This window comes from Cebidichthys violaceus, unplaced genomic scaffold, assembly GCF_023349555.1.
Source record: "Cebidichthys violaceus isolate CVI_PGR_0920_01 unplaced genomic scaffold, fCebVio1.0.p SCAF_16, whole genome shotgun sequence".
NCBI classification, from domain to species: Eukaryota; Metazoa; Chordata; class Actinopteri; order Perciformes; family Stichaeidae; genus Cebidichthys; species Cebidichthys violaceus.
Window position 1 is genome coordinate 9,622,443 of NW_027176329.1, and position 15,317 is coordinate 9,637,759.

Sequence of the window (15,317 nt, forward strand, 5' to 3'; positions counted from 1 at the left end):
TGGACAGGGTTGTAGCATGCAGCCACACACACACACACACACACACACACACACACACACACACGCACACACACACACACACACATTTTGCATAAAATAGCATCACTTTCTTTGACGCACATTCACGTGGAATGATTCCCTGTAATACCTTGACTTTCTTACTTTAAAAATATGTTTTCTGTCCATAGTGAATGTCCTCACACAGTCTTATTTTGTCACTTGTGAGGACATCCTTAGGATAGACACATAAACACATATATATATATATATATATATATACACACACACACACACACACACACACACACACACACACACACACACACACATATTGTTTCAGGTAACAGATGTTGTCCTTTTTTTGATTAAAGTCAACATATTAAGACATTGTTCCCACTCACTGCTGCAGAAATGTCACATTATTCTATAATCGGCTGAAGGGGAATACAGCAGCTTGTTTGGAAAATTAATCTTAATCATGTTCAAGGGCAGCAGCAGACACTCGTACAGTCTTGGACTCTGATGATCTTCAGAATATTTCCAGGGTCTGGGAGTGAAATCGGGCTTAGCAGAGGTTTTGGGGCTTACTTTAACTCTATACAGTGCAATCATATTCTTGAGTCAATAAATCTGAATCTAAATATTAACAACTTATAAACTCTTTATAAATTGTGCCTTGATATAAAAGTGGTAGCATTACTTCAACCTCTTCTCACATATAAATCAAGTTTGTTCCGTAACACAAAGAAATAGTGAATATCATCAAGTGCAGCTCTTAAATCAAGATAAATGACACTATTTGTAAAATATATGATTTATATTGTAATGTTTTAAGTAAATATTACGTTTATAATGCAACATAGACAAGAATTGGTTTGCAGCGTGGATAAATGTAGAAAGACATGTCTGGACCAGTAGACCCTTCAGTTTATTTATGTGTCTCTGGCATAAGATCAGTCAAACATGTTTAATTGATGCTTTGCTGACCTCAGCATCAGAACTTAAAGGTACACTTCCTCTAGAAAGACAGTTGATCTTTTTTTTCATGGATATATATTTAATCAAGACTTTATTGTTTAGCGAACAATGTTCATCAGTGGTACCACAATTACACGCTACATGGAAGAATCTACATTTCTTCGTATTTATTTTCTTCTTTTTTTATTTCTTAACCAAAAAAATCCTTAAATTTCTGAAACGCACTTTTTTCTTGACCATTGCAGAGTTCTGACCCACAGCAGCTGAATTCAAAGTCAGCAAGGGAATACCTGACGGCCAGAGTCATGAAGTCACAGTCTTCGTACCTTATACATTGAGTGTAGGTGTTTTCTGAGGGGAGTGTGAGAGACACAGCATTAGTTTTGTGAGCATTACAATCATTATAACAGATACCTATACCAACACTTCGCATTTCAAGGACAATAGCAGCCAAGGCCAGTTTAAAGAAAGACCAAATAAAACAAATATTCAAAAGCATTTTCTTCTATAATTATAATTATTATTATAAAAAAATATAATTTGTCTAGAGGATACCACTGAATAAATAAAATAAATCAAAAAAGTTTTAAATCATGGGAGAACACTCAATGAGGTCCAGTGTATTTATTTCCTGCAAACATACTGGCTTTATTATTATTAAGACTTCCATTACAACAGAGCAAACTCTGTCCACTGATGAAGCCCATGAGATGTGGTGGAAAGCTCCAGAGAATGGACCTTGTGCTAAGAATGTTTTTTTGTCTTATTAAGTTATCACTGTTTGTCAAAAGTGCTTGAAACCCAACAGATCAATGTGCAATATGATAATCAAAATGTGTTGTGTGTTAAATCATCAGTTGTTGTCGGATCAGGCAAATCGCTTTGCAGAATTGATTCATAATAAACATTTAATCAACATTGGCATCAGACAGACATTATATGTTCTCAAAATGGCATTTTATGATGACTTCAACAATTGTTGGATATTGCAGTGTTTAATTCCTGAACAATGCTTACCACCACTGGTGAGTTTGATGCAGCTGTCTTCATCTTGGTTACACTTCTGTTTGACTTCACAGTTGTTGGAGAGGCCATCAGGGCAGGAGTAGCACTGCAGGGAGAGGCCTGGAGAAACCAGACAGAGCTCTTCAGTCTCAAGTAGTACAGTCAGTGCTCCCCCATGCAAAGGCATGTTCATGAGATGAGAAGATTGATACCACTCTTTCAAAGACAGCGAATATAAGGTATTTATTTATGTCAGATATCGGAGGTGTTTGTTTGTATGATCTGTATACAGTTTTGTGATATATTTTTGTTTTGTTTAATAGAATTGTGGGATTTTATGTTGTAAAAAGTGAAAAGTTAAATAAATTCCACCCTGAAGCTGAATAACTATTGCACACAGAAGAAGACACAGCCAAAATGGCTGAACATTTTACTTCCCTTTGTGGAAACTATATTAAAGTTAAAGAATGGTGGTCTGTGAAAATCTTAACAAAAATGATCCAGGACTTTATTGTTTTATCCTTGACAAAACATACCCCTGATATGTTGTATTTCATAAATATTCTACATTACAATCTTGTCAATAAACCAGCTATGAAAAAAAGCTGCGACACAACTGTGCACAAAGCAAACTACATGTCCTGAAACATCATAGAAAATATTATGAATGAATAGTTATCACTGACTCTGTATAGTGTGAACTGGAGGCCGAACAAGCAAGCTGCACACTGATGTGCCAAAACGTTCCCTCAGGCTGATATGTTTTCTCTTTGCGAAACATATAATCTCTCTGACTTAGCCCCACTTGGCTGCGCTTTTCAGGAGCAGAAAAAAAAGAGCGAGCAAAAGCAATTCTGATTCTTTTTTCAACCCATTTTTTTCTTACCAAATCCAAACATGGCAAAGCTGACAGCCAGGCAAAACAACACAGAGCTCCTCATCATGACTGAAAGCACTGTCGCGTCTGAAAATCTAAATAAAAAAAGGAAATTTCACAATAGTGTCAAAACTGGATTAAAGGCAGGAAATTAACTTTGTAAAAATAGAAAAGGAAAAACATGTGCAGGGAGTCAATAACTAATAAATTATCACTTTACATACCTTAATAGTATACGACGCAAATTATGACATAATTTATATAAAAACATTCATTTGGAAGTACGGATTAATGTATTTGATTATTGAAGTTAGCAATGAAATAAACATGTTCACCACAACTTGTTAGTGCTGCAGTCATAATCACACTCACCTGTGAATGTGAAGAAAACAACTTTGAGCTCATGAAGAAGAGGCTTTTTGTAACAGCACCAACAGGGAAAGTAAACAGACCATTTGTTTGGGTTCAGAGTCTATGTGTGGATTTGATTTAGACATCTACAATGTTGGTCAATACAGTGCACTAATTACGTAATATGGATAAATAATGAACAGATAGTTGTAATACATTGTTTTCATGTCTTTTTCAGAATAATAAATGTACATAGTAAGGGGATTCAATCGTTAACATAGTTAACCCAAGATTTGGTAATGACAAGGGAGAAACTAGGAAGGGAGAGATGTAAGTAGAAAGAGAGAAAGAGGGAGGGAGACGGGAAAGTACAGGAGGTGTAATGACCGGTCAGAGGTTAGTGAAGCAAAGAGGACGCATGTTTACAGGGTGCAACATAAAGTGTTTACTAGTGTGATTTTTTTAATAAGTTGTAAATTCATGTTTAATGGGATGATAGCAACATGTTGGTGCATTTCACAACACATTCACTCTGCCTGAAGTCTGGAGTCATATGGTGCCAGAGGACAAACTATTATTGCTTAAGGACTGGCCTTGAAAGTTAGATTGTGTATTATCTTTGTCCATTAAAAAAGGAGGGGAGTCAGCACATTTCTGCTGAGGGAGAGGCTGAAATGAATCTGTGTTACTGAATGTAGAACAGACTGCTTCAGGAGGAAGAAAACAGAGGTAACAGGCAGCATATGACGTGGTAAAGAGTCTAGAAACTGCATAGAATTACAAAAATAATGCACTGTGATCCAACAAACTGGAGTGCATCACGTGTATCTGTTTATTTGGTAACCCCACAAACACCATCCTGCTGCTGTAGTAGAGCACCAAATGTGTATTAATCCACATCTGAAAGCAGTCCCAAAAAAATGCACTATTTACTATTTTTTGACTAATGTTTGCTAAAAACTTCAGTACCCAGCTGGAGCTGAGCGACTAAATCATTGTTGTCTTTTAGTCTTTGTTGGTAATGAGAAAAGTGTAGAATAATGCAAAATGTATCCTTTAAAACAACTGAAACTCAAATCAGTGCAGACCTGTGAGAAACAGCATCTAAGCCTGAACATACAAAGGATTTGATTTTACCAAATGTACGTATTCATAGAAGCCAGTACCATCAAATTTAGAGGAAGAAATATCATTGCTGTGTCTTTCTTTTAACATGAAAACTGCCAGGTGAGCTGTTTTTTATTATGAAATTTTCCCTCTGCAAAAAGACTCAACCTCCCACCGCTGTCAGCAGCGACACAGATTTTATGTCAATAAACATTCAATCAGGACCGAAACCCTCCTCCGGGTATTAAGGGCTTTATAATCCTAATTTGTATGAAGTCTTCTTTCTTCCTCCCTATTTCTCTGCAGATCATCATATGCTTCAGAGCCTCCTGGAGGCGTGAAATCAGAGTTCAGAGACACACACACTCATACACATGCACCAGAAGCATGAAATCAAAGTTTATGTTACAGTTTTTCCACTCTAAGTGTTTTCTTTATGAACCTGCAGCTTTTTGAATCAGTATAAGCCTCAGTGCCTATAGAGGAAGAGAGATAATTTCATTGTGAATAATAGATAAGATCACAATATAACCTGCAACAAAGTTTATTGCAATAAAACCTTAAAAGTTGTGTCTTTGCCGACCTAGGAGTAATAACAATCAATTAAAGAGAATCATTTTATTAGGGAATGTGGCCAGTGTCATGTTTAATTCACAGAAGTTTGAAGTATAATCGTGAATCATTTTTCCCAAGGGGAAGCTTAACATTTTCTCACAGAGTGTTAAATGTCGACATCTGAAAGCGACATGACTTTGCTTTGCCATTGCAGCTATTTAGGCTAATGACTGGCTGTCCTGCTGCTCATTACTTCTTGTCCGAGGCCGGGGCTAAAGGCTGGTGTAATGAGGCAAGCCAGAGCTTTCATTTCTTTCTGGTGTGGACTCAACTTTTAGTGGAGTTTTTTTTTGTGCCTCTGCGGTGCTCACACCTCAACCGACAGATAGATAGATCTTTACTACAAGCAAGATAGGACTCTATATTATTCATTTAGACGTTAAGAAAACTGTTGACACCCTTTTCTCTCTGTGGCATAATGTGATTGCAACTGTGTTTTTCTCCAGAGGAGGCAGCTTGTAAAGTAAAACTTGAAGCAATCAGTCCTTTTATCAAAAGGTCAGAATTTCTTGAACAGCATGATGTAAAGTTTGTCAAGAGATCCTGAATATTGACCATATCCACACTACAGCAAACTAGCAGTCAAATCCACAGGACAAGTGTAATTCACCATTCACAAAGCTTAATCTCACAATGAACTGTCGGTGACGAGGAAAAAGAATGCATGGATGAAGAAGACGACATCTCTGGGTCCGCTGCATCAATTTTGGTCCTTTTTTGCAAAGACTATCCATCCTTAGTCCGATAATGTTATAGAAGTGCAATGCTGGTTTGGTGCAGCACAAACTCCCAAATCCAAAGCTTGTCACGTCATACAATTGCTAAGTTATAATTGGACATTTGACATGAATGTAATGTGTGTGTTAAGTACAGAGCTTGAGTCATAAAGCCTAGAAACAGCAAGCCAGGCTTTGTCAAAAGTGACAAAATAAACCTAGCAACTACTCACTGCCTTATTTACACAAATTATTATATCTTGTTGGATTAATCCATACATGGACAAGAGTATAAAATAGCCAATTTGTGATATATATATATATACATATATAGAACTATCCATATTCCATTTCCTATGCTTCTGTTTCTCTTTTTCTTTCTTTTTCCCATCCCCCTCAGCTTTGTTTTCTGTTCCTCTCTTTTACTCCATTCATTCACTGTCTTTTGTCTAACTTTTTTCTTTCAATCTGCCTCCATTCCTCTCTGTCACTCTCTCATTTCCCAGTCCACTGAGTTAAATATGCGGAAACCAAACCAATCAGGCCATGACATGGTTATTATTTTTTTAAGTACTGATTTTTTTTTTAATTCCCTCTCTCTCTCTCTGCCATCACCATTGGTCTTGTTCTTCCCTTCCTCCACCTCTTTATATTCTCTCACTCTCAATCAGTATTCTGTCCATGTGTATGGATGAAAAATTTCAACGCCGTAAGATTTAAATCCATGAATTAATAAAGCATTAACATTTGACCAACATGTGTGTGTGTGTGTGTGTGTGTGTGTGTGTGTGTGTGTGTGTGTGTGTGTGTGTGTGTGTGTGTGTGTGTGTCTGTGTGTGTGTGTGTGTTTGTGTGTGTGCGCTTGTGTGCCTTTTTGAGGAGTCTTATAAAAAGCTTACTTACCATGAATTAAGACACCATCCATGTGCACATTCACAATTCTGCATAGAAGTATTCACTCAGAGGGTCCAAAAGACACCCTGAATGAAAAGAGCATCTATAAAAAAAATCTTGAATACATGTAGATTTTCCCAAACTATATGTATTATGCTAATCATGCTTCATCATGCAAAGTTACTCACCTCATCCAGGGATTGTAACACACATGGTACAACTCTTCCTGTTGAGCTCATTTAAAACAAATAGATTTTATGTATACAGTATCTTTACCACGGGGATGGGGGACTGCCATGTTTGGAGAAATGTTGCAGCAGCACAAACGACACAAAGGATTAAAAAAAAGTATGGATCCGCAGCAATTGAAACACTAATGGTTGTGTACAAACTCTTGTCACAGAAAACGTATTGACCCTGTAAACATTGTTTGGGGTGTGCAGAAACGAGTTATGAACACTCCATTGACATATGATCACTTTTTAATTTGATATGTGGAACTTAATAGCAAACACTTGCCTAATGATACATCCAGTCTTGGAGAAACATCATGTTTCATTGGAGTCACGCCTTTGTCCAGCTGATGAATGTAAGTCTACTCTCTCTAGCTCGGTTTTTGGTGGGAAATACTTGTCTCTTTAGCATGCTCCAATGTTCACCAGCTAGTCTCTAACTGTGTTTGGTGCTGAGCAGGTAGTGTACAGCAGGTTTTTTAGAGCTTTGTCGCTGAAAACAGCTGCGTGCTGCAGATGACAAGGACATAATGAGAGCGGTGAGAGTAAAGTTGTGGACCGGATAGCTAAACAATGAGCTGAAGCTTCTCTGTAGGTTCACCACTAAGTAAGTAACTAAGTGTGGGTGTGCTCTGTGTATCTTCTGGCCTCAATTTTACCCCTGATGAACTCAGGAACCACAGGAACTCAATTTCCAACTTGCCCGGTCACTTTCAGAACACTGTCAATTAAGCGGTGTCCCTACCCTTTAATTAGATATAGGAATAAATAGTGTCCTCATTAAGGACGTAATTAACTCAATCAATGAACGCTACAGAGCACCGAAATACCAATTAAACTTCAAATATACAGTACGTGAATGGATAATGTGTGTGAGAGTGAGTGTTTTTGTTATCTTGTGGTCAGGCATGTGAGGGTTAACACAGTAGATTAATAAATGTATGGAGGAGAGAGAGAAAACACCATAGGTAGTATAATTATCTGGAATGACCTGAGTGTCCATGCATGTAGGACATACCTCCCTTTCACACACTCTCTCAATCTCACTGTTTTTACTTCTCTCTCATCTTCTCCTTTCTCCATCTTCAGTCTCTATAACGTCTTCTATAGTCTGAGAAAAATACTCATATGACATTCCATAATTAATCTCAGTTTGGAGGCAACATGTTTTTGTTTTCCCTAAAAAAGGGAAAAGTGGCTGCCCTGCTGCTCAGTGTGTCCGGACAGATATATGATGTAGTCATGATGGGATTGAATCCGTCCACACTGTGACTTCTATTCTACCTCCTACCTCTAAATCTGGATGACTACATGAACTCTAAATGGTGTTCTTTGTGAATTAAAAAGAGAGAAAAGAAGTGTGATAAAGATTACAACAGGGAGAGATCCTTCTTTCTTCTCCCTCATTTTTCTCTCGATCTTTTTCTCCATAGGAAGATTGTGCAGTTGACTTCTTTCACAACAGGGGGTCTTGCTTCAATCAGATGCATTTGTGTGTGTGTAGAGGTGGGCGTGTTTTACCCATGTTGTGGGGACATATATATGTTTACACAGTCACATTGTGGGAACCCGCCCTCCTTATGGGCACAAATTGCAGGTCCCCGTTAGGATTAGTCTCCAGGAAATGAATGTAAGGCAGTGTAAGATCCCCAAATGTCTGGGAAACACGGCTGTGTGTGTTTATGAGTGAGTGTAGTCATGTTTGTGTGTCTCTATGCAAGCCTGTATTTGTCCACTCTCAACATCTATGTCTTTGTACTTGCTTGTTATTCAGCAGGTTTGTGCATGTGTGTGTGTGTGTGTGTGTGTGTGTGTGTGTGTGTGTGTGTGTGTGTGTGTGTGTGTGTGTGCGAGTGTAAATGTGGGTGTGGGTGTCGTCCAGGGAACATATAACTGGATTAGCCGTCATGCTTTTATTTCTGTAATGGAAACATCAGCCTCAGAAATAAAGTAGGGCTGAGGGCAAGCAGCGAGTGTGTATGAAACTATGTGTGTGTGTGTGTGTGTGTGTGTGTGTGTGTGTGTGTGTGTGTGTGTGTGTGTGTGTGTGTGTGTGTGTGTGTGTGTGTGTGTGTCCGTGCATGCGTGTGTGCGGTTGTGGTGTATATTGTGACAGGAAAATCTTTGTCCAAGACGCTTCATGTTTGCTTCATCACTGCACCAAGCGGTGACTGGAAGAGTAACAATATTTTTACAGTATTTCTAAGAATCAATTAAGTAAAAGAAATTAAAAAAAATAAAAAATAAAAATCTGAAATCCGAGTCAACAGTTCATCTTTTCTGGTGCTTTCATGTCGTTTCTGTCTTTTGGCGGCAGGTGCAAAAGACACTGGCACTGAAGTTTTTCTTTGAGCCACACATTCCTCTGTGGCACACAAACAGTTATATTGTCTTATTATTTTGTTAGAGAAAGGGGTTCATTTTCAAAGCAGGCAGATTGATTTCTTCAACATCAATCAATTTAGGAGCATTTTTATGTCTTTATTATAATTGGCGGTAGAGAAACTTTACTTTACTTTGAAAGGATATATTGCAAACCTCTTGAGATATGGGATAGTGTATTAAGTGTTTAATTCATTATATGGGAATGTTATATCAGACACATGAGTTTAATATTCTGAATATACTTCCAGCGATTTATTTTGGTAAGTGAATCAGAATTTGGTATTTCCTTTTTAATATCTTGTTCACTTCTAATTATGGTATTAGGCAAAGTAATATATGATTGTTGATTTGAGGATGTTCCGTTTTGATTAAATAGGTCTACGTTTTTTGGAAGAGTTTGTTTTTGTTTTTTGTTGTGGTTATTTGTTTCTTCTTCTGATGATGAGATGTGTTTGCATGCGTGTTTGTGTACAGTACATTGATAAACTCTGCATATGTGTGTGCGTGTCATGGGATGATACAGTACAGTGTTGGACTTTATGAATGTGTGTGTCGGGAACATCTACAGGTTTGCATGACAGACGATGTAACAGAGAGTGACAGGACGATGGGGGGTGTAAAAACAGGTCACTGGACAGTGTGTGTTTTGTCTCAAAGATTAGCAGTGCAGGGGTCAACATGCCTCTGTGTGTGTGTGTGTGTGTGTGTGTGTGTGTGTGTGTGTGTGTGTGTGTGTGTGCGTGTGCGTGTGTGTGCAGCAGGGGCAGATGTCCGGGGTCCCATGCCATAAGGTAGCTTGGGTGTATGTGTGTATTGCTGTCTGTTCATGTGTGTGAAGTGATGTGCAGCCAATCAACTCAATATCCTTCCCTTCAGTGGTTTTGAGATCGACGGCGAGCGACCATTGACATGGTTTTAGTTCAGACTTGAAGCAACAGAAATTTAGAATCTTTGACTCTCACCACACCAGATAACAAAACGAATGCAAACAAAACAACACTATAAGTGCTGTGGACATTTGTTGAGACAGGAAAATGAACTGGCGGGTCACTCATGTGTAAATACAGAACAAAGTTTAGCATTTTTATGAACAAAACTGTTGTGTTGTCAGTGTGTGTTGTCATTTTGATTCAAACCGTTGAATGACTACAAAACTTTCTCCTGCAATTAACTCAGCTTCTTCAATTTGAGGGTGGTAGGACGGCATGTTGGATCCATTATTACACAGAGCAGCTGCACCACCTGGTGGTTAATACAGTAACATACTTTTATTTTCATCTTGGTCTGATGCTGTCCTTGTCATTGTGTCTTTACCTCATTCATTCAATGAAACATGTACAGAATGTATATTTTGCTGAGGTCAGGTTCATCTCATGTGTGGACAAGTTGAAGCAGACGATAGTACAGCACACACAACTGTCATGGCTGCACGAGGCAGCAGGCAGGAAAGGAGCAGAACTCACATAGGGTGCAGGAGGATGATTAAGGGTGATTGATTTTAATAAATAAAACTGCAAAGGAGGTGAGGCTGGTGAGTCCAATTGCAAATCAGTGGATCCACATCTGAAACAAAAAAAAAAAAGTCTGAAAACTGCCAAACTCCAAACAGGATCAGATACACAGGGATACGTAATACAAGTGCATGAGGGATGGAGCCAGAAAACATTGCAGACAAACCAATCATCAACCGAGAAAAGACAGGACTATAAATACACAAGAAACTAATCAAACAACAAGGCCCAGGTGGGAAGACATGAGGACAAGCTGATTGGATTGAAACAATGGGAACAAAGCAAAGCTGACGAAACTAATTAAAAACAGGTGATACACCGAAAAAAGGAGGGAAAACCACAAACATAGGCTCATGGGGCAGGGATTACAAAATAAAAAAGAAGTCCAGAGAAACCATGACACACAACATTATGAAGTAAAAACATGACAAACCAATAACTGCCATTTCTTTTCTTGACACAATGGACCTACATTTGGCTATGTCTCTTTAATGAAAGAAACGTGATCGAGTCAGTGTTCCACATTTTGTAGGACTGGACTGATGGACTAATGCTGTTTATTCTGTTTCTCATCAACGTCATCGACCAACATAAGTTAAAAATTAAAGGTGCTATTGACAACATTGATAACGTTCAGCCACTAGATGTTGCACGCTACCTCCCCCATTCCATTGCACTCACTTCACAACAAGAGTTGGCCAGTTCTGTTAAGGATGTATGTAGAAGTGTGCATCTTTACTATAGCTATGTTGTGCATTTACTTGTGGGTTTGACAGGATTGGCAAAGATTCAGTAAATGGAGACTCTCTGTATGTTCCAGTACCCATACAACCATACTATTTAGTATGCCATAAAAATATTTAGAATGTCCCAATGCATATGTAAACACCAGGATGTTCTACTACTTCCGGTCACATTTTACAGTATGCAAGTGGATAACTGAGCAAGAGCGTCAAAGTTCACGGTGCCATGTTATGAGGACGTAGCATGTCCCAATGGAACATGCAACTTTACGTACTTTTTAAGGGTTTGTCATCTAAGTTGTGATTATGAGATGAAGCGTCATGAAGCATTTCCAGCAAATTGGTTCGCAATCGGGTTCATTTCCTGAGGCTTCATATGCTCACAAAACCACCTGTTGGCCAAAGTGTGTAAAACAGGCAGATCTATTAAAGATCTTCCCAACCATGTAATTTGTGATAAAGGCCAATGTATTTTGCCCCAGTAGACCAATTGTTTTGTGAGTAATGCAGTAAAGTTCTAAAACCGTACAAACCTCGATACAGTTTTCACAGAAAACTTCCTGGATTAATCGGCACATGCTCCAAAACCACGGCACAGCACGTAACATCATTTCATCTCATGCCTGATTTATACGCCTGCGGCCGTCCGCCTACGCGTTTTGTGCAATTTTTTCCTTTGCAAGAAAGGCTGCCTCTCAGCATCAACTTAGCTGCATTTAGCTCTCTGACCACTATTTCATGTCCTACTCCCTATCCTCTCCCCCATCACTTCCTCCACCTACCCACATGGTTTCTACCCGTAGTCATCTCCGCTCCCTCTCCCCTGCTGATCTTTCCTCTTCTGTTACCTCTGCTCTCCCTGACCCTGAATCCTTCTCTCTCCTATCCCCTGATACTGCTACTGATCTTCTCCTCTCCATCCTTACTTCTTCTTTGGACAAACTCTGTCCCTTCACCTCCAGGCCTGCACGGCCAACTCCACCTACCCCATGGCTGTTGGACTCAGTGCGTACTGATAGACGGAGCCAAAGAGAGGCTGAGCATAAATGGAGAAAAGGCAAACTCCCGGAGGACCTTCTTAACTTCCAAGCTCTTCTTTCCACTTTTTCCTCCTCTATATCTACTGCTAAAGCTGCGTTCTTCCGCTCTAAAATCCTAACCTCTGCTTCCAATCCTAAAAAACTCTTTAAAACTTTCATTTCACTCCTCCAACCCCCCACCCCCTCCTCCTACTTCCTCCCTTCTCCCTAATGATTTCGCCAACTTCTTTGACAAGAAGGCAAACAATATCAGATCCTCCTTCTCTCAGCCTCTCTCTCCCTGTCCAATCCTGCCCCCACAGCTCTCCCTCCCATCTCCATGCCCCATCTTACCCTTTCTGGCTCCTCTCTCCCCTAACGAGGTCCTCAACCTTGTTACATCTAACTGCCCCACCACGTGCTCCCTTGACCCGATCCCTTCCCCTCTTCTTCAGTCTATTGCGACTGAACTCCTTCCTTTCCTCACCCACCTCATCAACACATCTCTTGTTTCAGGATGCTTTCCCACGGCCTTCAAGACTGCCAGAGTCACCCCCTTCTGAAGAAACCATCGCTCGACCCCTCTGATGTCAAGAACTTCAGACCGGTTTCTCTTCTACCCTTTCTATCCAAAACACTTGAACGTGCTGTCTTTAATCAACTGTCTTCCTATCTCCACCAGAACAGCCTTTTGGAACCCCACCAGTCCGGGTTCAAAGTGGGTCACTCGACAGAGACAGCCCTCCTTGCGGTGACAGAGTCGGAACCACGCATGCTGACTACGGGGGTTCCGCAAGGTTCAGTCCTGGGACCCCCTTCTCTTCTCGTTCTACACAACATCTCTGGGTTCTGTTATTTGCTCAGAATAACTTGACTCATGACTTCTCCTACCATTGTTATGCTGATGACACCCAGCTGGTCTTGTCATTTCACCCCCGGTGACACCCAAGTGGAGACACGCATCGCTGCGTGCTTGGCTGACATCTCGAAGTGGATGACGACGCACCACCTCAAGCTCAACCTAGACAAAACTGAACTACTGTTCTTCCCGGGGAAGGGTTGCCCGCACCGGGACCTGTCCATCACCATTGATGATACCGTGGTGACGCCAACTCGGACTGCGAGGAACCTGGGTGTGACCCTGGATGACCAACTGTCATTCTCAGCAAACATTTCATCCGTTATACGCTCCTGCAGATTCCTGCTCTACAACATCAGGAGGATTCGTCCCTTCCTCACTGACGAGACGGCGCAGGTTCTCATCCAGGCTCTTGTCATCTCCCGCCTGGACTACTGCAACTCTCTACTCGCCGGAGCCCCGGCGTCGGCCATCAGACCCCTGGAGCTTGTCCAGAAAGCCGCAGCTCACCTGGTGTTCAATCACCCCAAGTTCTCCCACACAACTTCCTTTCTCCTTTCTCTACACTGGCTACCTGTAAGAGCTCGCATCCAGTTTAAGACTCTGGTGCTAGCCTACAGGGCAGTGAAAGGAAAAGCTCCTTCCTATCTCCAGGCCATGGTCAAGCTCTACACCCCTGTCCGACCACTTCGCTCTGCTGCCTCGGGGCGATTGGTTGCCCCGTCGCTCAGAGGTCCCGGCGGCCGATCGACCCGGTCACGGCTGTTTTCTGTCCTGGCCCCACAGTGGTGGAATGAACTTCCCACTGACGTCAGGACAGCAGAGTCGCTGCCCATCTTTTGGCACAGGCTGAAAACCCACCTCTTCAGGAAGTGCTACCCTGAGCCTTCCACTTAGCACTTATTGTATTCATACTAGCTTGTTGCACTTATTGTATTTGTATTACTTTTTTGCACTAACTGTTTTTCTTTGTTTCTGCACTATACTTTGGCTCTGAGTTATGCTCTGCTTCATGCTCTTAGATGCTTGTTTGGAAAAGGAAATGTACTTATGACTTCTGGTGACTAGTAGTTCTTTTGATTACCAATGTAGAATGCACTTATTACAAGTCGCTTTGGATAAAAGCGTCTGCTAAATGACTGTAATCTAATGTAATGTAATGTAATGTAATTTAGTTAATTTTTGGCACCTACAAAATTGGTACCTTGGTTCTATCATAGGCTGTATAAAATATGGACGTAGTCTCTGTAACATCGCCCATTGGTGGCCATCTCAATCTTGGCAGTGGCGACACAGCCTATGCTCAATGAGATGGATTGTTGGTGGACCTGAGGCGGGGTGACACAGCAAAGCAGAGTTCTAGCAGGTAAGCAACCTGAGACAGCACTCACCTGTTGCATAAAGCGATGACGCCCTCAACTAAGTTTAGATTTAAACCTTAATTTAAACGGGTGAGTTATATAAAAAAAACACACACCATACAGTTGTAAATTAGTTATAAGGGGGAAATATTCTGTAGAATAGAAATAGTTTTTGTTTATTTATGCTGAAAAGTTGGACATTTTAACATGGGGCACTATGGGGATTGATTCACTTTTGGAACAAACCTCAAGTGGCCATTTGATGAACTGCAGTTTTTGTCACTTCCGCATTGGCTTCATTTCTCAGCACTGGAGGTTGCCGCTTGGGTTACTTGACTGAGTCTTAATATTTTGCAACGCAGGCCATTGCTGAAAGCATCAGCTGACAGATCATTGAACATCTCATCGACCTTTTGTGTTAATTTCGAGGGTTCCTTTCATGCTCTAGTGATGTCACTCATTCTCTGTCCCTCCACAAGTGTCCTTGGTTGCAGCCATCGACCACACACTGGTGAATGTAGGATGTACCAGATCAACTTAATCCCAGGATCAAATTGGACTGGATTCCATTGATGGTTAAGCCTTTGCCCTTGTGTAACCCTTTCCTAGTAGCGTGCAATAATACATTTCAGCATGCATGCCTACAGGGTGTGTTGTAGGCTG

General features: G+C 40.6%; 1 protein-coding gene across 1 annotated transcript; it reads right to left on the reverse strand.

Annotated features, from left to right (window-relative positions):
- Window positions 1–907: 907 nt before the first annotated feature.
- On the reverse strand, window positions 908–3,297 carry LOC137872715 (CD59 glycoprotein-like). Its single transcript, XM_068711097.1, has 4 exons — window positions 3,233–3,297; window positions 2,870–2,955; window positions 1,996–2,103; window positions 908–1,329 (listed from the first exon to the last, which is right to left on the reverse strand). The coding sequence occupies exons 2-4, from the start codon at window positions 2,925–2,927 to the stop codon at window positions 1,169–1,171; spliced, it is 327 nt and encodes a 108-aa protein (XP_068567198.1). The 5' UTR covers window positions 2,928–2,955; window positions 3,233–3,297; the 3' UTR covers window positions 908–1,168.
- Window positions 3,298–15,317: the final 12,020 nt, after the last annotated feature.